Source organism: Helicoverpa armigera, chromosome 5 (genome assembly GCF_030705265.1).
Source record: "Helicoverpa armigera isolate CAAS_96S chromosome 5, ASM3070526v1, whole genome shotgun sequence".
In the NCBI taxonomy this organism is placed as follows: Eukaryota; Metazoa; Arthropoda; class Insecta; order Lepidoptera; family Noctuidae; genus Helicoverpa; species Helicoverpa armigera.
The window spans coordinates 9,734,041-9,758,582 of record NC_087124.1 but is presented as its reverse complement, the minus strand read 5'-3'; the positions used below and the strand labels follow the sequence as shown (position 1 = coordinate 9,758,582).

Here is a 24,542-nt window from a genome sequence, read left to right as displayed (position 1 = left end):
TCGTAGCACTTGGCTACGAGACTTACCTGCTTATTCATAAGCTTATCAATGTTTCGCAATATATTTTTCCTATTCCAAATGTTTGAATCTAAAGATTTTTCCTTAATATTAATAATTAAAATGATAATTTATGTTAAAATGGGTAACCTTTATCAATACTCAATTTAAAAAAAAATTAAGTTATTTCATGTCTTGGAAAAAAAAAATCACAAAAGAAAAAATAAAAAGTCTAAAATAATTTGAACATCCACATTATTTGAAATAAATTGTATAATTATATAGGTATTGCCGTTGGTAGTTCGTAGCGCGTAGCAAGTGCTACGGCCGGCCGTTAGTTTACCAATACAGAACGCACATGTGGGTTAGTTCCATTAGTGTTTATAATACAGGATTAGTACTATCTGTGAGAGACGAACATTTTCACTCACCGAATGTTTTTGTTAGTTCATGTTTTTTAAATAAATATTTGATGTTTTTTTTTTTTGCGATGGTTGCTAGACGTGCTTGTTATTTTTTTTACGATGTGGGGTCAGGGTGATGTTTTGCAGAATAATCACAATATTTACCCATGGTGGAGGTCATCGTCTGCAGTTGGTGCGCGTGAGTGGAGGCGTCCAGCGCCTCGTCGGGCCCCAGCTTGTCGCCCGCCGACAGCTTGCTTAGCGCTTCAACACGCACATCACACGAAGAACCACCTTGTTCCGGATTCACCGATCACCTTTTTAATTTACGTCTCCGAAAATTTTTGGACACACCAACTCTCAGCATAGTTTTTCAACGCAAGCACTAGACACGTTCAGCATGCAGAGTCCGGAGCACTTCCTGCGGGGTGAACACTTTAAGGTTGCGCGGGCGCGGGTCGCAGTCGCGTCGCGGTTGCCTGCGCACTCTACGAACCTCTCGATTCGGCAAAATCACGATAACGACTGCGCGCGAATGTCGTCATGTCGAAATTCGAAACACTTTCACCTAAATATTCCGCCTCCGTTTCGGCGGACGCGGGCGTCGCTCTCGGCGCTCACGCACACACCGCTGACTTCGTCAGTGCTCAATTACGTACGCTGTAAAAATTGCGTCAGTGTTTTTCGTTGCCGACCTTACACTCGACGAGTACACTGCCGAAATATAGTTATCTCTGTCTGGTACTCATTCACCGTTACGCGAGATGTTTTTTGTTTCATTTTTTTTATCTGGCCGTTCCGTCCGTGGACGCGCGTGTGAGTGTGCGGATTTCGATAGCGGGGTCATTGAACTGCCGAAAAGGGATTCAGTATGGCTAGTGATGATGTTTCAGTAGGAACTATGATGGGCCGCGGTAACGTCGCTGGGCGTGCGGCGTGGTAGTTTAGCGTGTGTGGTCTGATGGCAAGTACTAATGGTCGCCAGCGCATAAGTAGGTCAGCCGCACGCGCACGCGCGGTTCCTCATGACCGCGCAGCGACTGCTCTACACACTGACAGTATTGTCTTAGGTATTTTACGAATGCGACTGTGCATTACATGTATTTACTTAGAACATCAAATATGTCAGGTGACACGCAATACCTACTACAGCTATTAAAATGCTTGCATTCGAAAATTGTAGTTTTCAAGATTTAGCAATATTGACCTTGTATTTACCTCCTCAATACAAACTGCAAAATTTCTACTGTTTAAAAGACACTTGGTATTCAGTTATTTCGAAAGAAACATGTTTGGGGGTTACAAAAGTTGGTAGTTGTTAATGCGTTATTAATTCGGTTATCAAGAATGGTTTAATTGTTGTCGACAATGTGTACCCTACTTAGCGTTAGTTTTTAGTCAGAAAGGTTAGCCGGGCCGATGGCACACTTATGTGTCGGGTTACATTAAAAGCGAGTTCATTCGCATCGGCCGCTATTCACCAGTATCTAGATTACGCTTTTGATTCATTGTTCGAACAAAACGCTGAATGTTATAAATTCATTCACTATTTAGTTCGAGACCTTTCTAAAAATCGTGGACAGTCATCTATTTTATTGTAGAAACTGCAGTACTTTAATTCGCAATACTTATAGTATGTATGTGAAGTTAGGGGAACAAAAAGTGATATGCCACACTGCTACCGGGTGTTACAAAAACTTGTTAGAAGGTGCAATAGTAAATTACTTAAAAGTGATGGGTAGCCTATTGCCTTCAGGTGGTTTAACGATGTATGCAATAAACAGCCACTATTTTATACCGAATATACATGAAGACATAGGTTTTCTGTATGTGGTTTTGGTAGAAGTAATAGAGGTCGAAAACCTCGAGGAAAAATATAAATCGTAAACAATGAAAGTTAAGTTATATAAAGTCTTAACTAAGTTCAGGAGTTTTTGCTTGGCATCCATAAAAACTTAGTCCTCAAGTTAAAATAACTTGCAGAAGTAAAGTTTAAAAAGGCAAGTTTCTAGCGCTTCAGCACAACTTTGCAGTAACAATGCATCTTGTAAGTCTGCAGCCTAAGTTAAAGTATTCACATTTTTTTCAGACCTACATTCGATATATGAAATTCTACGTACAAGTGAATCACGTCTGTCAGTCAGTACATCCCTGCCAACGATACGTAACATTAAAATATAAACAGATATTTTAAATAAGATTGACAACATGTCATGCGGTTGCTGCGACCGTGCGCTGCTGGTATGCGCTCGAAGTCAGGTAGCCGCGGTATATTTAGCCAGGACCGACCGAAACTGGGTTAACTATTCTCCCGAAGAAAACACGGCCACTCGAAATATTGACGCAACGAGCTATGTATGGCTGGCCTATCTGAAGAATGGGTGAAAGCGAGCACTACCGAATAACCCCATTCGTGGTTGAGAAAACAGGAAGTCCTGCAATATTCGACACCATACGTTGTATTCTTGGAATCGTGTCTGTTTAATTTTTGTACTATATTTAGTGACAATGAATTTTTCATGGGCGGTTATGTAGCTTTATGAGTCAGTGTGTCCGAGTTAGATATCATTAGACGTACAAAATTTTGTTGTAGGCATTTATATGTGTTTCAGAAAACTACGTCAGTGGAGGTTAATAACACGGTGTCAGTAAACCATGTGAAGTTCAGAACGTTCAGAAATACTTTGAATCATTTTATAATTTAGTATTAACATGCGTTAATGTCTCTATATACTGCAGAAATTTCTGTTAGCCGGTATAACCCACTAATGATTGAATATTGATTAAAACGTCTGCAGTCTAGTTTAGCGGAATAATGTCATGTACCGACTGAAAGATAAACATTAAAAACAACAGATAAACGTGGTGACAGACTGAATCGTTATTTGTTTGCTTTGACGCTGAGCTCTATCGATGTCAAACAAGTACAAAGATAACATTTTCAGACTGCGAACGTGACCAACTTTCAGTGAATGTTATCGATACCAGAATTATAGGCGTATCAGCCCTGCCTAAATTCTTCGATTGAACAAATATTTGACTTCGATATTAGAGAAAGGATTGAACTAAAGTTATCTTTGACAAACTGACACTCTTTGTGGTATTGTGCTAAAGAGCTAACAATATAGTTTCGCAACTGCACCACAGAATTTAGAATTTCGTTCCCATCGTTTGAAATGTTTATCAGTTGCTCAGTGATGCGTATCGACGAATTCATTGTATCGATACGTTGGATGTGGAGTGGATGTTTTTCACACGCCTCGCCGAGACTAGGTGATCTAGTTGAAGTTGAATGACCTACCTTAAGCAGCAATCTCGTATAATTTGTCAAAATGTATTGAAACAACCAAAATCACGAGTCATTGTTTGATAAGGCCACCGGTTGTTGATAAAATTGTTTTCTTTTCTTTATTAGACTGGCGATAGTTCACAAAACAAATAGAAATATGATCGCATGTTACTAAATTTTCTGGGACACGTATGTTTATCTTCAAAATAAAATCAGTATTCAAGACATTTGTAATGTGAGTAGGTTAATTTCGTTCACTCACCTACAACGTATTACTTTAATACATAGTTCTGTATTATAGAATTTAAGAAGTACTTAAATAAACTATACAATAAAAATTTCCTAATTTCTTAAAATACCTATGCCTTCCTATTCCACGTAGACTAAACTTTGCCTTTGCCTGACCGATTACAGTAAACCTACAGTGACGTAGTGTTGTTGTGATCTCTTTATGTATCAGTTGACAAAACGCTCGCCTGGTGACAATCCGAATTCTGCCGAGTCGCGCGATAAAGGTGTGAATGACCTCACCCATTGGTAAACATCGCGACAAAGCGGACCTAAATGAGTCTACTGCATAGTTTCCTCGTTCTTAATTTAAAATTGTTGATTTGTATGAGTTTTGTTTGATAGTCTGTGGCAGACGTTGAAGTTCTTATTGCAATAAGTTTTTATGTAGTCTACATATTTACTGTTGCTGTGTTGATTCAGGTTTTCTTCCTTTTTAATTTGTAGAACATAAATATTTTAATGGTATGTTTAGTGTAAAGTTATAATGGTTTGTTGAATTTGAAATATAAAAATACAGTCATAATTTTGCGTTATAAAATCTTCGAGAACGGTAGCCTGGTAAAAGTAAAACTACGTCAATTTAACAATGAACAATAGTTATGTCAATGACACTAATCATCACCATTGTTCTAAAATTTGGCTCGGCCGACGAACGGCGACGGCAAATGCATTATACATTGCCAAAATATATATGCAATTATACAGATCTTATCGCCTTTGAAAGTTTTGTTAAGTGCCGCTCGCAATCGGTTCTTCCATTAAATAATTTTAAAAATCCAGACTAAAAAATATTTTATTTAATCGAGCTATTATATTTCAAAATTAATTTCTTAAAAACCCATTTGCATATCTCGTAGAAGTTGCCAGAGTTGAATGTCAATGGCATGAAATTTTGCGAATGATCATAAACGTGAAATTGTTTAAATGACCCTAACCTAATGACTGTTATATACAGAAAGATTTCTAATGCTTACAATGTTTGGATTTTTAATTAGTTTGTCCCAATAAGAAGGAAGATTACTCATGACATGCGTGACTGATTTTATGACACATGTTGTGACAGTTAGTAGGAATCAACACTGGCATGCTTCCTATTACATAAGTGTGTTTGCCGGCGCGGGCGCACCATCGTCGCGAGGCCTCGCCGCGAAGCCTAGTTTCACAATCACCACGCTCAGCCACCGCAGCCGTTTTCACTTTTTCGCTGTCAAGAACGAGCGGTAACGATAAACAAACTAACATTTTGGCCGTCACTGCCAAACTATAAATTAAATACAACATGCCAAAACAGCCCGTTGATGCCAAATGATTTCGACATCTAATGCCTCGTGTCTGAGTTCAAATTGCATTGAAATAGCAGCGTAACCTACGACGAAGTTCACCGTGCACATCGCGGTTTGAACAGCGAGACGTAAGGTCTTCATTCACGAAAATTTAAATGTAAATTGAACCTTATTTACACAGCATAGTATTCAAAATAAAGTATCGCGAAATACAACTAACGCCGTTATGTTATACAAGGTTCGGTTGTAGAAATACCGAGGCTGTTCATTGACCTTTTTAGGCACATAACACTAGCGAAACAAAAGACGAATTTTATTAGATATAAAGAGGAACCTTGATCTGCAATACACTGCCATGTTGTGAAACATTGTAAAAAAATATTTATATACATATTTATACATTTATCTGTAATTGAATTTTATGGTTAGAATCAATTTAATCCGATTGAATTTATATTTGAACTTGTTTCAAAACTTATAAAGATTGAAATACGTAAATAAGAAGTTTACAGGCGTTATAAGATGTGAGAAATTGCGTAGCATATAGCGTGTAGCGGCGTAGCTCGTAGCAATCTTCGTAGACCTCTTTGAATTACGTATTTGAAATTACCTTAAACACTGTTTTTTATCCATCATTATCAAAGATTGTATATTATATTTTATTTAGAAGAGACAATTATTTTTTCTCTCTATTGTACTGAAATAATTTATTAAAAGGCTTTATTTTTGAGCTCTTCAATGAATTTAAATTCTTTTATTTGAGTGCATAAGGAAAAAAATGGTAAACAAGCTTGTGCAGTCGAGTTGATCGTAACGCGGCATTGTGTGGGGATCTAAGACTGCGTAGCTGTCATAACAATCGTAAAGGCTGACATTGCCTCTCACCGGGCCACGTAACTCACTTACGTAAAAGGTCTTTACCCTTGTTTATTTGGGACATTCAAAGAGATGTTTTAATTTACGAGTATTAGCACTTGTCCTAGCCATTGAGTAATGTACTATACTAGACGCGATCATAGCACATCACTTTTCAATTGGTATTGAGCAATACTCGAAGCTTTTAGCAGTTTGTCGACGACTCGCATTCTGCTTTGTGTTTGCGAAATCACTTTCGATGATCAGACGTCTAGGTGTGGCTTAAAATGAGAAAAACGATAATTTATGGCGCTAAAACTTTTAATCGATGCCAATATTTTAAATCGATTTGACACTCGATTAGTTATAGGTACTCTAAATTGACGAAATGTGTAGTTGTGTTCATTAATTTTCATCATAATCGTTAATCTTACTGCCGAGCTTCGTTAGGTGTAGGTGTGTTATTAAACAGATTTTCTTGAGATATAATAAATATTAATTGTGCTACTTTTATTTTTAATATATTGCGACGATTTAATTTAGTTCTAATATGGCTTAACTTTTAATAACGGATATTAGAAACTCGTAGCTGTCAACTCTCGCTGTCTTTCTTGCGTAAATAGCCTTAATATGGCTTTAATAACTTAAAAAAACAAACAAAAATGTAGTGAATGTATCGTTCAATTAGCTACTGCGCTTGCGGCTACCGAATAGTATTTCGTAAAAAAATGGTCTAGACTGCAAATCCTAGATTATAGTTTCAAAGAACGTATTGTATAATAGTTTGTTAAAGCGAAGACTGTTTCTAATGTTTAAATAATTTATTATTGAATTTAAGTCACTGAATCTTAATTGGCCAATTTATTTTTATTATTGTTATTACTTGGTAAAAAAATATTGACAGAAATGTTTTTTTTGACAATAAAACATCGTTCTTTTTGACCTGTACTATTTACCGGGAAAATACGGATATGCAAAGTATTTTGGGATATACAATAAGCCAAGTCACTTTATCCATTACTACTAAGTACTGCCACATTTGCACATGCGTTATTTATTTAGTGTTGCCCTTAACAATGCACGTGTGTTCACTTTCGCAAGTGCGCCGATGGCCAGTGCATCCTTGCGTAAGCAGGCGACGGCAATGTCACACGTTATGTAAAAACTACTTCGACAATTATATGCAGCTCGTTTCTAACCACTTTGTGACTCTTCTAGACAAAGATGTTCGTGTTCTTTTGTTACTTTATAACTTTGCTCGTAACTGTACTCATTCTGGAAAGTTGCAATTGCCATCCAATAAACGAGATACAATCTCAAAGCAATTTGTCAGTCTCCCATAGAGCAACATTAATTCAAAACTTGTGTGAAAACGTTTCGTAAATAATAAGGTTGTTATTGTTTATAAATTTACACTTGACTCACCGCGGGCCAGTTGCACGCAGTTACGAAATTTTCACGAGACCAAAACACTAAAACGAATTTCCTCATATAAACTGGCGTTAACCCAGCTACGAGAAATACTTGTTGCGGCGTCATCCGTTATGTTTTATGGTATTTTAGTTTCCCTTTTAACTGCCCAACTCTATTTTGCTCAGAAACATGATACGCGTTGCGACACAATAATATGCACATGAATTCAGCCTGAAAGTCATGTTTCCAGCGATTAAATTTGTCTTTCAGTCAACAAACGATTTGCTGCTAAACATTGTAAATGAGGGTAATGAAAATATATCTTTGCCTGGAAAAAATCATGACAAACAGTCGGCAGTCATATGTTTAATGTCCCTACAAATGGAAGGATAAATGTGTGCGCTGACAAGCTTAACAGCTTTCTTTCGAAACAACAAAACGGAGTGTAAACGTGTTTAATGTATATTTTCGAAAACGCGTAACCTTTAAATTTCGTTTTATCAAGTTCATATTACGAAAATGATTGCGGTTATTTAAGCTGCTAGGTAGACTGCAGTTATTTATAACTCGACAAATAGGTGCATCCTGCATCTAGTCCCGTAGATAGCTAAAAGCAGCCGTTAGTGCAAGTGTTACATATTTGTCTCATGCGATAAGATAATTAGGTGTGCAGTTTGGAGTGGTTCGGATGTGGCGGAGGGTTAGTGGGGGTGATTGGGCACGCGATGGAGTCACGCGAGCGCGCCACAGTAACACACTGCTAAAGAAACTGCGAGGAAAACGCCTTCCGGGGTGAACGGCCGCGTTGCGTAAAGCGCCCGCGCTGTGGCGCAACCGCCCCCTCCGCGGCGCAGCGAAGTGACGCGCCGCGTGCGCAGCGCCATCTCACGGACGCTTTCATTGTCATTGTATGCGCACCTCATATGCATGTTATGTACTAAAATCGCAAGTGTTAGCTAGCTCATATTACATCTAGGTGCTTGGTTACAGCTGTTTTCCTGTTTCTACTTTCAGGATCAAGATGAAGTAATAGATTTCCAAGACTACTTATAAAATTCAATATTTTTTCTTACAAAATGTGGAAAGTTTTTTCGATGATGCGTTCAATAATTTTTATTTGATGAATTGCCAAGTTTAAATTTTTATTGCTGTATCCGAAAAATAATGTAGTCATTACTGTCAGTCTTCATATTCTGTGAACATTTGTGAGATTTGCATCGTCAAGTGCTTATAAACATATCCTCATATATTTTGCAGTATAACACAAAACGTGGCGACTAATAAATTGCAATACGTAGCGAGTAAAGTGGGAGTGACGAAATGAAATTTAATTCCTAGGTCAAGGTTTGGCTTCTCTTCGAAATGGGAAAATTGCCACATATCGGCGACCTTAACTCGGCGCGAGTCCGCCAGTTTCGTAAGACGACACCGCGAATAAAGCGCCGAATACACTACACAAATGAGTGAACACGTGGAGATTAACAAAATTTCATGATTCTCATACAATAAGGGTTTTGAAGTAATTGGCGACACTTGAAATTTTCGTGCGTGTCACAATCTTGCATCAAACCAAACTTGTACAAATCTATGTGACATCATTCCGCGGGCAGCAAGCATGGCGCGTTACGTCACGGAAAATTTTGGTTATTATTAACTGCACGTTAAAATTATAAATTCAAATTAAAAATTGATTTTTATAAAATATTGGTCGTTGCAAGTTTAAGCCACATGGAGATGAGGCTTTAAACTCTGCCAAAGAAATGGAAAGTGTGTTATACAACGTCCACCTGAGTTCGCCGTGAAAGGCGCGTGAGTTTTTTAATGTCAGCCACCCGTGGTCAAGGCTCAAGTTTTTTGAATGCTTGCTTCACGCGATTTTATCTTCTGTTTTAGTACACGCTTACGGACTGTGATTGACGTCGTCCGCACTTCGCTACTCCGATACCTTATTTAGTTTTGTTCTCAAATTAATTGAGTAATCTGACCCCTAACAATGTAATAGTAGCTTTTAACAAGCAATCTCCATTTAATATGGTACGTAACATCCATTATAATTGATCTCATAACAATTGATATCGAAGGCCATACGTACAATACGAATCTAATCTCTTAAGATACATCTCAAACAATTCACGTAGAAATTACGTAAATTGTAAGCACAATAGGCATCAATAAAGCGAAGAAAGTTCATTGTCTTCGGAAATAGGATTTAAATCGAAAGCGAGAGTAATTGTGGTTCTAGCCGGCGCGGGCGCAGCGCACGTAGCGAGCGGGCTCGGCGCAACGGTACCGGGTGTAAGTTACGGTACTTCCCGTAGGAACGGGTCTGCGCCATCCCGCAAGTCTAGTGATGTGCCGCTAGTGACCTCGCGGCTTATCGATAAATTAGTGCACGATTTTTATTGTAGTTGAAAGTTGACAACTAGTGTGGAGACTTTTAGTGTATGATTTTATGTTTATTTTTGAATGTTAAAAGGTTTTTTTTAAATGCCAGCGTGTAATTAATATTATGTATGCAACTTTTAAAGTGTGCATTATATTTGTTGTAGTGAATTTATAGCTCTACCAATTTAAATATTTTATAATAATATTAATGAGTGTGAAGAACATTGTAAGTGTAATAAAAACAAGTTAACTTAATTTTATCTTATGCAAGAATGATATATGCTAGTCATTAGTTTCAGATTACTTTACTTTCTATATTTATGTTACTAAACAGACAAAGTAAAGAGAAACTTAACTCTATAACCAAAAAATAACAGGATTTCTTGAGGTAACTTTGGATTTCTATTTACGAAAAACCATTATACCATATAATGCTATAAAATTAATTGAAATATCGCTGGTAGCGTGTTTAAAGTAATTTTGCCATGTAAAAGCTATTAGAAAATTCATGGGTAAAAGTTGAAATTATTTTAGAATCTGGGTTTGACTTCTTTAATTGTGCCTCTTTGTTTTCGTGTATAAAAATGTGTTATACTGTTACAAGGACATAGTTACATAGCCGAAAAATACGCATATCGGGAGGTCAATAACACCGCACTAGGTTAGCGATGAAATTTATCGATAGCGTAAGCGTTCGCGCGACTACACTACTTGAGTACCGGTCAACCACCATTGAGACCTTAACCACTTTCTCTTTCGATGGCCGCGTAGTGCTTACATGAACACACAAACACATACTAACTGTTTATGCGTTATGCGTTTGTGTGCGTGTGTATTGTCGGTTACATCACGTAACTTTGGCTGACGCATCAGTGGAGCGAAAGGTCAGTATCTATTTATAGTATAGTAACGCTCACTTTCCATAAGAATGTCCACGAGATTTATTCGATTTCAAGATCGTTCACCTCTGTTGATTAATTGCTGCACGTGTACTTAGTTATGGACGTGTCACTTAATTAGAGCCGTGACAAACGTGTCACGCATTGGTCACGGGACGAGAGAGCGAATGTTAATGAACACCTTGTTTATTGTTTTGTTTTTGTGACCTTAGATTTTTTTACGCTGTCTTGTTTAGTATTCGGAAGTACGGTTTTACGCCCTGATAATTCTTCGTATTCTTAAAACAGTCATGACGATTTGCAACAAGCAATCACAGAGTCACAGCGCAGGGTAGTTCGTACTGAATAATTTGCATCAATGAGATTAGCACAATAGTTGCAGGCGCGAGTCCATGACTCGTCGATAACATTGTGCGAGTGGGTGCACAAAGGTTTAGCGACAAGGCCACCGCAGGGCTGCCTGGCTGCGTGGGAAACCCTATTGCAGTCACCGACTAGATTGTCAGTAGTTTGAACTTAGATGTTGGCAGCGTTTGCGCAATTTCACGTTGTTATGTTGGCAGTAAGTTTAATTGGAAAATATGGTTGAGCTTCCGCGTTTTATGCAAGCGTTTCTACGTTTGTTATCTTTGCTTTGTTTCGGTCGTGATTTATGAGTTTATTTTATAACATGATTATGATATTATTGTTACTATTTCATAATCTAAATATAGTTTTACTATCTAGTATCAAGGAATGGTTTTAAAAAACACTAAAACATTTCGTGTCTTTTGACATTTCAGCAGCAAAACAGGTGTGGCTTTACATGAAGTTAAATCATGGCGATTTTATAGACTTTACTAAGTTTAGTATTGTCTTTTATAGCCTAGGCTTGTTCGTAGCGTACCTGTTATTTTAAATTGGCTACATTGATTTAAACTTAGGTTACAAGCGAGTCGTGGGCGGATGGGCGGAGATCGCCTACCATATCCGCCGACAGTTTCTGATTGATGTAAGTCAAATGTTCTTACAATAATTCATTGTTATATGTGAATAATTATGTAATGAATGGTTAATTTGGTAATTTATTGTTTCTTTCTTTATACTTTTAATAATGACGTATTCGACCCAAAAATATTATTTAGAACATTCAATATTTAGGCATTAAATATTTCTCTTTATTTACACTTACGTTTTTCATTCTTATATTCCGATAACCATACTGCGGGGTTTAGTAATGAATTAAAAAAAATACCAATGGTACTGTGGCATACAAAACACTAATGTCACATAGTACAGTCACAGATGACGGTTTTACAGTCTTATCATCATTGACCCTAATTTTAGACAGCTCATACCTCCCGCTCAACTAACATCTGTGAATATGTTTGATAGATGTATTTTTTTATTCATTTTTGATTTATTTTTAGATACTTTTCTGGTTAACGCACACTTTTGTATGATAGGTCTATTTTTTTCGGGACTTTTTGGGCATAATTTTAGGGAACACTGAAATTAATTTCATTGGTAAGTTTCCTTTTTTATTTGCTGTCTTTAATTTTTCAGTCTAAATGCAGATATGACGTAGTCTAAAAGGCGTATGCTCTTATCTGCATTAACAATAGGTATATTTAGATTTCCTCGAAAATCCAAACACAAATGATTCACCGCTGAAACATTGATAAAAATAATCGTCTAGACTTTTATGCAAAAACTGAAACACTGATTATTTTATCTGACATACATTTTGTAGGATTTCCGTTAAATTCTTGAAGCTGAAGTTTATAGTCTATAGATAATAATTTAGTTATTGTTTATGGGTAATAATAAAACGTTAGTGAACGTGGAGGCGACGCCTGCGCAGCGTGGCTGCCGCGCGAGTGGAAACTAGGACAGATGGACCGACATCCCGAATGAGTGACGTATCTAGTTATGATCTCTGTTTTATTGTTATATTCTGTGTGAATTTTAATGTAGTTTTGTCAGTTTCAGAATTTTGTGTTTAAAGCTGTAGTTTAGCGATGTCTTTAAAGTAATTTGCGAACTTGCGTCAGAACAGTTGAGTAGTATTTTATTGATTTTGTATCAAAATATGCAATTGATTTTTGCACACTATTTATTTATTAGCTATTTTTATAGATTTTTGATCTCTTGAATGGATGCGTAACTAACACTGCAGTCGTAACATAAAACAGTCAACGCCATCTATGATTCGCAAGTGGCAACCTTACAATAAATGACATAAATCGCTGAATGAATTGGAATGACAAAGTTCTAGTAATTTGATTAACAAAGTGTTTTAAGTGAGCGGCTGCATACTAATACTTGTTTATAGTACAAACGGATGTATTCATTCATGCTTCCGAGTAAAACTTTATCTTCATAGCTTAGATCCTATTACACAAATAGTTAATTTATTATATTATGATCAACCCGCAGCTTCGCTTGACCTTCGCAGTTATGAAATAGACTTGAGCACATAGTGCGATAGAAAAACATCATGACATAACACAGGGGTCTGTCTGTAAGTTGACGGATACTTCTAACGGAAAATGTCGAACAAAAATAGGTATAAGTTGCCAAAATTAACTGGAATGGAGGAAAATCATTTTATGGCATTTAACCACATAAAAGGTAAATCTGTTTAATTTAGGTTCATTGGTTTATTTTTAAAATGTGCATAAAAATCTCTATCAAACATGAATTTAATTTTTACAAAATTACATTTTCTCTTACGACTGTTCTTAGTTGGATTTTTTTATTGTTCGAGCCACCCTATACGTTATACACCCGTTACATTAATGTATATGTTACGTTTATGAATTTTTCAAAGTGCAGCTCTATTACGCACGCAACATCACTAGTTACAATAGCTAATACATTCCTAGCGACAATGCGTCACCTTGCCAGCGTTCGTTGACGCATCTACGTTTTGTCCAAGCGACCTTAAGCCTAAGCGTGTTAGACAAACTACTAATAACAACAACCAATTTGTAGCATCCCGCTCGCTCTAATACCTGTTATCACAGGTCAGAATGAGACGTAATACAAATGATGATTTGAGTTCGTACAGCATTGCCTTCATAAAGGTAAAGTATGGACGGCGCTAACGAAAATGAAGGGCGATAGTAGTTTCAAGTGTTTGAAGGTAACGGGCTTAGGTTGAGTACTAATTGCTAAGAATTTACGCTTGTAAATATCACGATGTTGCGATCCGAGTGATTGTTAATTGGTCGACACATGGCAGCTACTTTAACACATTTGCGGCCACATTATTTTTACATTAATGTCATATTTGTGTTTTATAAATCTTTTCTTACAAATGTGTTAACAATTGGCAAAGCTCTAGGTTTAAAGTGTTAAAAAATATTCAAGTTTCACACTTGAAATGTTGCAAAATGCATTCTTATCGAGTTAATTGGTCGACACAAATGCATTTAGGTCTGAAATTGGAACTATTTAGCAACCTTTAAAACCGAGTAACTTTAAAATGTATGAGAGGAGTGTCCCGAACCACCTACGCTATAACTTATTTTTTACCTTCTATTAATAGTACCGATGACATTTAAACCCTTTGCATAACTTTATGAAACGAAACGATTTTAAAAATGAAAACTGTAAGTTCAAAAATATGACGTCAGTATTGTACATCCTTTCTCTCCGCTTTCACCGTCCTTGGCGAGCAAACGGTAATAGGTGCTTCACAAAGCACTGCAACTCGCGAAACACAATAACGTCCTTCACTCTATGATTACAAGGTTCACAGTTGATTGCACTGGCTTACAAGAAGTGCAAATGTTCGTTGGTTAGAAGGTACATGCCAAGTCGCAACACTTCATTGGTATTGCACACGCTTGTCAGTGGGATCTTATCAGCAGGGCAATTTAGCGGTAAAGACATTTAAAAAAAGTTAAATGAGCGCGGTTTTAGTGTGGAGAAAGTAAGTCATAGCCAAATAAGTAATTGAGGAGATATATAACAAAATTTCTCTATGTGGGTGGACCAATTTCACGACATTCAAATTGGCTATCAAAAACTGTGTTTGTTTTTGTCATGTCTAGATAATATCATGTTAGTTTCGTGAGCTCAAGGCCGTTTTAATAAGCTATAGATCCTTACCGACACATACATTGTTTGAAGCATAATTTCTAGGTCTAGGTAACATAAAAAGCTGTATAATATTGCAGTATGCACAACCAATTAAGTCGTTATGATTCAGATGAGGAATTCCATTTTTAAACAAGGAAAATGCGTGAATCAGGAACGTTATTTTTATGCGGCTGGAGTTAACTCGAAAAGCAGATAAAGTTAACAGGGTACGGCTGAAAAAATATTCACTTTAATAATAAGAATTGGAAAAGAGGGCGCAGAAATGAATTAGTGGGTACATTTATTTGTATTGGAAATGGTAAATATCGTTCATTAGCCAAAGCTGATTTGGGCAATGAGATTTTTTAGTATTTACAATCATTAAATTGTTAAATAACGTGCACTGTGTCACAATACGAGATTATTAATCAGTATAGTGCAGGAGACAGGTTGCCCGACAGATAACCTAAACGAAAACGCGAACGCATTGATAATGATAACACCGCGAGGCGCTACGGGCCTTTCGCGCCCGACGCCACAATCGTTAGATAAACATATGGGTCACTGAACCGACCCAGTTTCGTTCGAGAGCCACACGATGGGCCCGTGTACGCGTTTTACTCAAAAATCCACAAACACACCCGCAACTCTTCAATCAACGCACACACATACGCGATCGCGTACGACACGCGTATTCGAACACTTCACGAATTAGTCGCTACCACGCAACGAACTCACATAATTCTCGCTCTAGATATTATTGACCAATACTAAATACGCGTCATTGCTCGCTGAATAAATTCGTGTTTACTGTTTAAACGAGGAGCCGTTTAAAGGTATTTCGAAACTGTGTTGCAGCGCTATGTAATAGCAGCTTATGTAATGAATGACATTTTTTAAGTAAAACCGCAATAAAAATTAATGCTTAATTTTTAATGTTGCTATTATAAAAAAATAAACTTTAGCAATAACCCCCCGTAGGGTCAGGCCATCTACTTATTCGTCTGACATTTTTTAGACCGCAAAGCGAACAGATTATCGTAATCACTTACAAAAGATATTTTATTTCATTTCTAAATCGTAAGCCAATGCACTTCAGTCAGCATTACACATTCTCATAATCTAAACTCCTTATTATATAATTTAAAAATTTAGTAAATATACTTAGTTTTCATATTTCCCCCCAGCAAAAATTTGCATTGTTTAAACTGAAAAACGAATTGAAAAAAAAAATACAAACATGTTAATGATGATATTAAAAGTAAGTGTTGCAGAATAATATTAAACAAAGTTATATATATATAAAAACCAGCTAAAGTCCATCGTATTTGCATAAGAGGTACATAAATAGCGCCAAAATATGTTCATAAACGTTAATATAAATAACTGGTACAAATTTCGAAAGTTACATGGTCAATGGTCTCCGGTAGGCCTTGGCCATGACGATTACAATGTTGTCGAAATATCAACAGACAAACGTTTACCTGACGAGTACCAACCCTTTCACAAAACCAAGCTAAAATGAACGAACAGTTTAGCGCAGTTACTAGTATTTAATGCCGCAAACTGCGTAGAAACTTAAAGAAGGGAAAAGTGCTCTTAATACCGTAATCGAAGAAAACCAAAATTGAAATATTTTTGCTCATGAATTGGAACCCTAATATCTTAATCTGTCTTCATTTCAGTCTAAGTAAAAGAGCTCAATAATTCATAGTTTAACAAAGATTTATTAATACTTATGTATTACTTTATCGATATTTTCTATTGTTAGGAAGTCCGTACTATGAAAACACGAATCTAGACCAAACAATTTATTTTTTCCAATTATAAACCTATGACATTATTGTAGGTTTGATTTTAAGTAAATATTAAAAATAGAGAAGCTTAACATAACGATTAGGTAATATTTTGTTCTTTTATATACTAATATCGTTGTAATATTATCTATTGAATTTTATCTCTCAGACTTCCTTGAGGAATATTAAGTATATCTAGAAACTAATTAAGGTAATGACTACAGAGCGCTAATTTTCCATCTAATTTACGAGTATTTTACTGAAAATTGAGTTATAAAAGTTCTTGTTTCTTTCGTTTAGCTTTTGTGGTATTTAATATAAGTAAATCCAAAAGGTGTCGAATATTTAGTGTTTGACTGCGTATAACAATAACCGATCCATCGATTGTTTTTAGATTGGAGATCGAATATTAACACTAGCTTATTGATGTATTTGTTATAGCTGATACAAATTAGAACTATGAAGGAACGCTTTATCTGGCATCCGATTTGCCTTGATCATTAATATGAAAATGAGACAAAATCGAAACTAATGGTAAAACAGTTCTTTATCTAGATGCAACTACAAAGCCTACTCCAATTAAAACTTATCACTATCGGATAAGATCAAAGCGAGAAAGTAGCGAGTTTAGTTAGCCGTAACTGCAGTTAACTACGTAGGTCCGTAGTAGCTACGGTTAGCGTAGCAATCGGTTAAAATATAACTGTGATATCATCACTTGGTTAACTGCCTAACTAATAAAAATAATTCTAACTATATCCCGCATATGTTTTTAGAGAATAAAAATATAATTTCGGCATGCTTAAAGATATGATTAGTCAGAATATGGAAGTGGAGTTTTAGGGAGTGGCAATTCATATTTTTGTATTCGAATAGGGCAAAGTTCATGAGTCAGACGATTTGATTGTAAATGTACCTGTATCTTTGATACTGATGCAAGGTTCTGCAGTTGATTAGGTGTCATGGTAACGAAAGAGGTTATGGTTGTAACTAATGAAAAAAGGTTTTGTATATGAAGGAAATAAGCAACGTTGCGCGCTCTATGTATCGAAGATGATAATGAATTACTTTCTCAGTTATTCCTCCTATTCAAATGTAAGTGCAGACGTTATTGATAATATTATATGGTTCAGTTATTATGTAAGATAAAAACTTCAAAACAAGGCGATAATAAAATGATAACCTACATATTGTATGAATTCATTTTCTCTATTCTTAGTAATTATTATTTTAGGTAAAATGTACACAAACAAAGAAATTGTGTTATCACTAAATAGTTTAGTTATTAGTCGCTAGAGGGCGACATCAGTAGTACCTATTTAGACAAATCCAATATGGCTGCCGATCAAGAATAATATTTTCAGATTAAGTTTTTAACTCAATTTATATTAATAATAGTCCATAAAACAACTAGATATCTAAGAACACAGACACTAAAGCGAAACATGGAAACTTAAAATTTTCAATTTAAGCGGCAACATAACAACAAGCTGATAATATTAGTTCGTAAAATTCAAAATGCAAGATAATCTATTTCGGATACACCTGGTATCACTGCCTCGGTGGTCCAATTGATAAATAATGATAACAAGTAAAAAGTTGTTTTTCTGTCTAGCGGCTGCAGAGATACAGAACAGACATGTAATTGGATTGTAGATCAATTAGTTAATGCAATAAAGTCAAGCGTAGACTGATTATAAAGATTAGCATTCGATAGTACTCAGGAATAATTGATGAAAAGATCCAAATCATGTCTAGAAGACTTATAAACTGTCATTTAAATTAATGTAGTCATCGAATTCTTAGAAATACACGTGTTTTACGTGCAGTGTGTGCGTGGCCGACTACTAATAAACAAGAATGAATGAAACGACGAGACCGTAAAGTGCATGCCAACGTGAAAAATAAAAAAAACATAAAAGCTGTACAAGACGTACACAACGTCATCTCACCATAAAACATTTTGTTCAATTGCCCTTGTCGTCCGGTCAGCTTTATCGTGTTTGTGTCCATTCAAAATAAACAGGCAAGCCGGTTTAAAGAGTCCTATTTGATTTCATTGGATAGTTCATCACTAGAACGTGTCATAGGTAAGGCAGGCCGGCAGCGCGCACAGGCGAGCGTGCAACGGGGCGGGAGTCGCGCTCGCGGTTGGCGCCCGCACGGAAGTAGGTTACTAACTAAAGTTTTGTTTGCGTGAGGCTGCGACTCGGTGCACTCGGCTCGCTAGGCCGGGCGCGCGGCGTCGCTCGCGGTGCTCGGCGCCCCGCCCCGCGCGCCTCGCCGCTCCCCCGCACCCGCGCATCTTTCACTTTCGGCCCGACTTCGCTCGGCTCGGCCCGCCCGCCCTACGCGCACATTGTTGCGCCCCTATGTAGCGAGGGACCGCTTTTCACAGCCAACTTGTCTCATTCACAGATTATAACAATACTAACTTTGGCCTGACTTTCTGGTAACTACAATTAATAATGACAAATTGAGATGACATAAAAGTAGAAATAAGAATTATTACATTATAAATGAACAGGTTCATTGACTTGATTAATTTTATCAGAATTGCGGTTTAATTAAAGGAATTTTAAGTAAGCTAATTGTTGCTTAGATTGCTCAGGAAATACCAAATAATTTTATCGGGTGTTACCTGAACGAACATTGAACCTAGGTAATTTAAATGATTTAACAGGCTTCGAAGTGGATTGTCTAATGTCTTGCAATACCACAAATGGTTTTTAGTTGTAGCTGTTATCCGTTACAAGTATCTCGTAGTAAATTGATATTTGAACCATATTTTATGCGCAGAACTTGTAAGAGTTATCTATAGACTTTGTTTTGCAGTTTTGGTCTCAGTTCTATAAACAAGAGTTATGTGTCTATTACGGCTGCAGGTTCACATGTTTCTGACATTGACTGCTTAAGTATCCTAAATTATATTTAAACACCTTGACCTTGACGAAAACAATAACAACGTAAATGAGGTAATAAACTGCCTACCGCGCAGTTGACGGCGCTCGGGAACTTCTAGAACAGTCCCGATAATGCGTGGCTAAATGGATGCACAGTTAGAGTGTTTAGGATGCCTAGCCGGCGGTGCGTTGTGTGGGATGCAGGCGCATAGCGTCGGCAGCGGTGCCGGTGTATCGCAGCAACAGTGGGATCGCTGGTACATCACACGCACTCGGCGAACGCTCATTGTCGCTGGTTATGTAAGCCGGAGGCCGCGTCGATGCCGCTGCGCTGCTGCGAGTCAACGAACGGCATTGACACGCGCGCTCCCCGCCGCTGCCGCTGCCCCCGCGCACCGCGCGCGCCCCGCGGACTCCCCTCGCCGCTGCTGAAACCAGCAGCTGCGAAATTGGGTCACGAGCTCCGAGCCACCTCACGTACACATCGACCAGCTAACCGAGACCTCTGACGTGCGCACGATTCCCTCCATCTCCCAACAGAAAGCTAGTGAACGACAGTCGGTGGGGGTCTTGTGTAACTGGTGCTGTACTTGCAAGACGACAAATGAAATAAACCTTCTGCCGTTTAAAATAACTATGTGTTTCAACATGATAGATCGAACGCGGAATCACCGTACATCCAGAAACAGACCTTGAAATCTTTGATCTTAAGGAGCTCATTACGTTGCAACTCAAAAATATATCCGTTGCCGGAATATTATATTTTTTCTATTTTCATCGTAAATAGGAACATCCAGTTAATATTTTAGACGCATGTTCAGTTAAAGCAAAATATATTAAACTAAATGTGATGAATTAATTAAGGATAGCAAATATTTAATTAATTGCAGCATAGCTTCTACCAGAGTTATACACATTTCATTTCTAAATATGCATTGTATAGTCAAGGTTAATTATATTTTAAATGCAAAGTCGCCTTCAATTTCGCAAGATTTTTAAGGTCAAGTCTGCGGAATAAAACAGAATAACTGTCTAAACCTGTGCTACACATAACAATAAATTAAGTCGTTGTTTACACAGAAATCGATGGGAATTGCAAAGCCAATATTATAACAGAAACCGCTTCAATAGTTTCTAATATCAATGCATGAAAACGGAGAAGGAAAACAGCACTGCGCCGGCATCGAACGCTCGAGTCAACGAACGTCATTGACGACACTAGTCAAGCAATTTTCTATGCTCCGCTCCTAGTTATAAAGTTTAAAATTCAATGGGGCTGTTGCTCAACCTAGCCTTGGCTCCTACTGGCCTGGCTGACTTAGACATTCTATCTACTTTTACGAGTACATGGGCGAAGGCTCCAGTACTGTTTGGTACTTATAGTGCAGTCAGTACTTAGATGCAATAAGTTTATCGCTATCGTCAGCGTGTCCTTATGTAATGTTCTAATTCTTGGTAAACTCTCATTGGATTAGCGTCGGCGATGTTTACCTGTTGTTCTACTTGGCGGTGTATGTTATGTCACTATCGCGTGCTTCTATATGTGTAGTAGATAAGTAGCTACTTACTGAACAGTTCTCGATTTCACAAATATACGTAGGTACTGGAGTTGAACTTCATTGCATAATGTATTAACGTAAGCAAATGTTTTTCGATGACTGATTTCGAACCAAAGCCTACCAATAAATTCAACACCTGCATCATTTATTAAAATGTTATAATATCTGCTATGCACGCAATGCGTAATGTAGGAAAAAATAAACGCATACGCGTGACCTTGCAACTAATATTGTTTATACATGTTTACAAAAGAACAAACAAACTTGAATATATTGCACTTAATTACAAACGTAATCTGTAGAATTTACATTGAAAAGCTGATCGCTGAAGGTCAAGTTAATATTAATAAATTAATTAGTAACCTATAGTTTTAATTACCCATTGTGAGAACGGTAATCTAACCGAGGAGACAGAGACTTTTCGTGATAATTTATTAATTAATAAATCAAATTAGTTCAAGGGGGAACAAGGCGGGTATGCTTTGTCATATGATTAAATGACGTCACCATATAATTCTGTTATCGCTGTCAGAACATTACGCTTGTTGAACAACTCCCCGACCAAGATCTGGTTTCATGTGAAATAATAAATTGTTATGGTATAAAAGAATACAGGAAGGAAAAGGGCATAAATAAACAAACGAAGGAGCATGTTATGTAAGCAAAACTGTCCCAAATCTGACCCAAAGCGGCCCTTAATTATTATTGTTTGTATATTATGAAATAGGTTTACTTATATCAGTAAGTAACTCTATTTTGTTTATGAAGAAAAAATATAAGGGTGGCTAGCGTGTGGTTTATTCACAACTTAAAAAAACTGATGGCATTGATTGATCCATCGGAGTGTGAAGTACGACACCCTAAGTGCAGTTAACTTATATAAAAGGGGGGCTGAGAGCATCGGGCGTACAGCAAGGGTGGTAGGTAGCCGCCCTACTTTCAGGGTGCGCAGGCTGCACCGGGTGAAGGAACGTCATTGACCCACCTAGTACCTGCGCGCTATAGCCCCGCCCCGCGCCCCTCACCGCCCAACAAGACCAGACTGATAAATATAGCGATCTCCGGGAATATGGCAATGAAACTGTTGTGCACAGCGCACCTACACTATAGGTAGCTCTAGTGCGTCAAATGTGCATACGTCAATGGCTCAATCAATACTGAGGATTGGGAGGAGTGGCCGCCTGACCTATGCCCGCTCCAATCACACCACATCGAGATTCGAGATGAGGTATTAATTTTAATTAAAATAGGTAAACCTTGCCTCTGATCAGAGGCAGTCACTATGCATAATGATTACGTTCATAATATGTCGATCTATGTACATATTATGCATCTATACAAATAAATTATTGTATGTTTAGGCACTCCTTAAAAGTTAAAAACAAGTAGATAGTAGATCACACTTAGATTGCTGCCTTACATATTTAAAAACACATGCAACTTTATCTTTTTGTGTTAAATGCAGTTGTAGTGGTAATAATATCTACAATATTTATCAGTAACAAAATTAAAAAATATATATGTCATACAGCGAACACATGTAGCTAGATAACTAGGGCAGTAAAGTATCAATTTCAGCTCATTATCCGTAATCACTTTAAACCGAATATCGATCGAGCGCGCGGTACTGAGGAGCACGTAGCATAGCTAGGTGTTTGAGCTAATGGGTTATATGAGTCGATGCACATAGGCACGTAAATAATGCATCAATTGAGGCATTTGGAAAGGTTAGCAACAATCACCATAAATTTCGTGGAGGGCAGGTCGGGGCGGGGGTGTGAGGGGTGCGGGCGGCGGGGTGCGAGGTCGACACGTGCGGGTTGCAGCGGGTGAACGAACGTCATTGACCCACCTCCGGGGCCTACTTATAACGGGCCGATAACACCCCCGCCGATACGCCGGCCGATTCGTCTGTGTGCCGTGTTTATGCTAATAACAATACTACATTGACGGCTTACTTTGAACAATCGCTTATGTGTGCGCATGTCCTCGTCAATGTGCCTGATAATGTAAATAATTGTAGTAAGCAAGGTCGCCGCCAGATTTAATGCTTCAAACTCTATGTAAGACGTCAATTTTCAATATGAAACGCAAAATGTATTTTTAGTAATTTTATTTCAATAAAAATAATAATAATTGTTCAAAATATGCATGCCATTATTTAACACCCATTTATCCAACCCAATTCCCTTTTTTTATATTTTTCAATTAGGGGTCGTTTTCAATTTCGTTCCATCCTCATTTTATTATCAGAAGAAAAATGCCTTAAAAATTATGATCGGGATAGGTACAAAACCTTATCTAACACCAATATAATTTTAACTTCTAGATAGATAACAAACAGCACTATTTTCCTTTTAGTTTAATGATTTTGTGCCAATGTCAAGTGTAACTGGGCTATTTAAATGACGCTCATTGTATAAATAATGCACTTTATTAAATTAATTTATTTCGATATAACGACCGCAAAATCTTTATAGGTACATAGAAATAATGATGTTGTTTTGTTTTATTTTCAGCGCGCGTCGCTTATATTTATCTGAAGGGCACATATTACCTTTTGTTTTCTATAATATTCCAATGTGTAACTAAGTAACTTTCCACTCTATATATAGGCGTACTATATAAGTGCTATGTTCATTTGGAACCTTCCACGAAAGTCCAAACTGCAAGGCTACGCACTTGTGTACCAATATAATGGACTTTATGACATTAAAAACCTTAGAGACAAGTCAACTCGGAAAGCCCTATATAATACATTGTATTAATTAGGTACCTCAGTAGTATAACCTGTATTTTTAAATTACCTAAAATCCCATCAGCATATAACAATGCTTTCCTGAAATAAAAATGCATCTCCAAACTGCAGACAGATATTTACTATTCCGGTTAACCCGATTATTATGTAGGCATGTATTAAGAATAATCTTTAATTATGGCCATATCACCATTATTTTACCCAATAAATTAATTGCACAAAAAAATTCAAAAGGCTCTATAACTTTTGGATTTATCTATCTATCAACGTAGCACTAATCGTTAACGTCTAGAAGCTTCTATGGTCGGTCAAAGGTGGTGCTAACAGCACATTGGAGGTCCGCTGCACCGAAGCCCACTTCCGGCCTCGACAGGCCGATCAATACTTATCGGGGAACGAACTCCTGACCTCGGCTTGGGAACTGGGCCGCCGCGCAAGCGCTGCGCCGGCCGGTGCATCCTCACACCATTTTGAATTTGGAATTTCTTCCACAGATATTCCATTCAATAACTCGTGTATGGCCAGTGCTAATTGCTTTATTCAAGTGTTGGTAGCAATGAGGTCCTATTCGGTTTGGCTCAAGACATATATTGGACGAATTAATTCAATGTTTATGTACTTTCAGGAGGGGCGAGCCTCCAA

General features: G+C 37.3%; 1 protein-coding gene across 5 annotated transcripts in view; it reads right to left on the bottom strand.

Annotated features, from left to right (window-relative positions):
- The window catches only part of Hr4 (Hormone receptor 4), a 92,153-nt gene that overhangs the window by 26,864 nt on the left and 40,747 nt on the right, over window positions 1-24,542 (bottom strand). The window contains exons 1-2 of one of the 5 annotated variants that reach the window (XM_021332151.3): window positions 18,633-18,875; window positions 567-822 (exon numbers count right to left, since the gene is read on the bottom strand). The exons of 1 other annotated variant lie outside the window; for it this stretch is intronic. In XM_021332151.3, the coding sequence (XP_021187826.1) occupies window positions 567-582 (16 nt within the window). In that variant the 5' untranslated portion in view covers window positions 583-822; window positions 18,633-18,875. Of the gene's footprint in view, window positions 1-566; window positions 1,053-18,632; window positions 18,878-24,542 lie in introns of those variants that run through there. 3 more of the 5 variants (XM_049842503.2, XM_049842502.2, XM_021332150.3) reach the window with 3 other exon arrangements.